The sequence below is a fragment of the Myotis davidii genome, unplaced genomic scaffold (genome assembly GCF_000327345.1).
Source record: "Myotis davidii unplaced genomic scaffold, ASM32734v1 scaffold62, whole genome shotgun sequence".
NCBI lineage: Eukaryota > Metazoa > Chordata > Mammalia > Chiroptera > Vespertilionidae > Myotis > Myotis davidii.
In genome coordinates this window covers 2,960,204-2,963,111 of record NW_006295180.1, presented here as the reverse complement: position 1 = coordinate 2,963,111, position 2,908 = coordinate 2,960,204, and the positions used below count along the sequence as shown (strand labels likewise).

General features: G+C 51.8%; 1 protein-coding gene across 6 annotated transcripts in view; it reads left to right on the top strand.

Annotated features, from left to right (window-relative positions):
• Positions 1 to 2,908, top strand: part of PHACTR1 (phosphatase and actin regulator 1) — a 500,267-nt gene that overhangs the window by 269,260 nt on the left and 228,099 nt on the right. The window contains exon 1 of one of the 6 annotated variants that reach the window (XM_006769721.2): positions 1,150 to 1,303. The exons of 4 other annotated variants lie outside the window; for them this stretch is intronic. In XM_006769721.2, the coding sequence (XP_006769784.1) occupies positions 1,180 to 1,303 (124 nt within the window). In that variant the 5' untranslated portion in view covers positions 1,150 to 1,179. Of the gene's footprint in view, positions 1 to 1,149; positions 1,304 to 1,390; positions 1,535 to 2,908 lie in introns of those variants that run through there. One more of the 6 variants, XM_006769724.2, reaches the window with a different exon arrangement.

The following is a 2,908-nucleotide window of genomic DNA, read 5'->3' as shown; positions in this document are numbered from 1 at the left end:
CAGAGAAAGGTAAATATCACATGATATCACTCATTTGTAAAATATAATGAACAACATAAACTGATGAACAAAGTAAGATACAGAGATAGAGAAACATCAAACAGACTGTCAAACTTCAATGGAAAGGCAGGAGTGAGGTGGTAAGAGAAGCACCAAAGGACTTGTAAGCATAATCAATGGACACAGACACTAGGGGGGATGAGGGCATGTGCTGGGTGGTGAGAGTGCCAGGGAGAGGTCAATGGTGGAAAAAGGAGACATGTAATACTTTAAACAATAAAGAATTCAAGAAGAAAAAAAAGATCACTGAGGAGCTTGTTAAAGCTACACACCCGTGGCCCCTAAACTGGCCTGCTAAACCAGAATCTGAGGGCTTGAGGCCCCCAAGTCCCTATTCTTAGAATAAGCACCCAAGGTGATTGTGATATGAGGCTTTTCTAAACTTAGTCTCTAAAGGGTGACGTGGGATTCACAATACCCGAGTCAGGATTATTGTACAGACACAGTGTGATTTCTTTTTAAAGTGCAGAGCAAAGAAGCTCTATGACTGCGGCTGCTATTATTACGGGGCCATTGGTGCCACTGCCTTGCTAAGGCTGTGCATGTGCTAAAACAGCTGGGGCATCTTCAGCCAGACTAGCCGGGATCCCAGAGTTGCAAGTTGTTTCTGAGTTTTGATCAAGTCTCTTCTGGTCCTTTTTACTCAAAGTTTTAATGACTCCGGTGTGAGGCCCCTTTCAGGTTGGGGAATGTCTGTTGAGGGTGAAAGCATCAATTATATTGTAACAGGTTGCGGGCTCCAGGACTGGGGGATGGACCCACCAGAGAATGGTCATTTGTTCTGGCCCAAGAGAGGCGCTTGCACTCCAGGGCTCCCAGCGCAGCTGCCTTCTCTGTGTGGCACCTCCAGCTTTCCTTTGGCTCCGCGAAGCGGTGAGGAAAAGGGGAGGGGGAGGCTGGCGTCCGCCCCGGAGCTTCAGAGAGAGTGAAGGTAGCTGCTAAACCAGCGGGCTCCAATCGCTGGGGCTGAGGTTTACTGAGGGGTGGGGTTGCCAGGGGAGGATGTGCGCGCGAGGCGCAGGTAGGACCGAGGAGTACCTTCCGGAAACCCTCCTCCAGCCCTGGGGCACGGATTGGCTCCGGCAGAGACCCAAAAAGAAAGCTTTTTATTTGCTGAGGATGAAGCCCCTGAAGGACCCCGCCCCCAACAACAACAACGTGTCCTTTGTGATCCATTGTCAACTAGGCAAGGAGATCAAACACATTTGCAGCAACTGCAGTCGGGGGGAAGACACGCGGGACGGTGAGTGCCTGGGCCCGTCGGGGCGGCGGCGAGCGCGGGAGGCGGGGAGGTGGCTCCGCTGGTCCCCAGTTCACGGGCGCCACCAGCTCTGCTGCCTGGAGAACTGCGGGGACTTCAGCCGCTACCCAGGCGTGACACCCGCCCGCCGGGCACTTTGCAGAGTGATGACAGGAGCCAAACCCGGACTGCATCCCCCCAAAGGAGGCGTTTGAAATGGGGGTTTGAAAAGGGGTAAATCTGGGATTTTCTCTTGGGAAGGTGAGGTTTTGGGTTATTTGTTAAGGGTAACATTATCAGCTTGGAGAAGACGACCGCACCTGCTGTCTTAGCTTTCTGGGCTTCTTAGCCTTTCTCACATCCTTGCGTCAGGATAGGATGTAGCCTTTGCTACCGATGGGCGGTGTTACGGATGTCCGTTCACTTTGGAGAGGTGGTTTGGCTTTGGCTACAGCACCCAGCGCCCTGGGGACTTGTGGAGTTGTTGGATGGTGTCTCTTTGGAGCAAAACATGGCCGTGATTTTTGGAGTGCCGCTGGCCCCTCTTGGAATGGTGCCTAATGTTCGAAACGTGGGAGTGGGGGAGGGGCGCGCAGCAGCTTCTTCCGAGCGGGCGTGAGCGGGCGTGTGCGAGCCAAAGAGCTCCCCCAAATACCGCCTGAAGCGGGGCAGTGGAAGGGTGCCCGGCTGCCAGCGACCCAGGCAGAAGGAGCCAAGAAAGAGGAACAGCTCCGCGCCCAGCAGGCAGAAGCCTCTGCAGCTGTGGGCGCGCCCATGTGGCAGTGCATTTCGCAGGAGCCTCCAGGCGGTTCCGAAGCAGCTCACGGAGCAGACTCAGACGAGCCACGTAAGGTCTCGGAAAAGTTTTAGGCAGCAGATTTTGCAGGGAAAGAATGAGTTACTGGCCAGCCTGAAGCTCAGTGCCTCGCCTGACACTCGCACCTGCTTGGGCAGACAGAATTTCCTATTACCCAGCGGGTCCTCTTGCTCCCTTTGGAAGAACAAATAATACTTAGTATCCCTCGTGTTCATTGTTGGCCTCTGAAGTGCAGAGTAATGAAGCGACCGTGGCTTGGCTAATAATCTTTTCAAAATAGCATCCTGCTAGTGTAATTATACTTTTCTTTCATTAAACTGCCGGAGAGGCTGTGCAGCATGGCACTAGGCATCCAAGAGGAACACTGGGGCCCTGCTGGAGGAAGGCAGGCGTGCACAAAACACACTAATGCTGCTCCTGTTGGTTTAGGGGAGGAAATGTTGAGAAGCGCACACTTACTGTGTTTGGTCCTTTGGTTATGATATAAGCTAATGACACCTATGGAATATAAATGGGTGAACGAGATGACCCAAAGCCAGACTTTTACCACATACTGTAATGTAATACAGCATGAGATGCAGGCTGGAATATTTATTAAATGAATCCCTCTGCTTTCTGAATTGCTTCTCAAGTGGGCTGCTTTCACAACCTTGGGATTTTATTTAAGTTAGAGTTTCTAAATGTGGCTACCACAAGGAAGGGTCTATGTCTACACTCAAGGATGTGTGTTGACAGGTGTAATTACGAACATGATCAGTGGTGAACATTGTGGTATACACTGCTGATGGAGA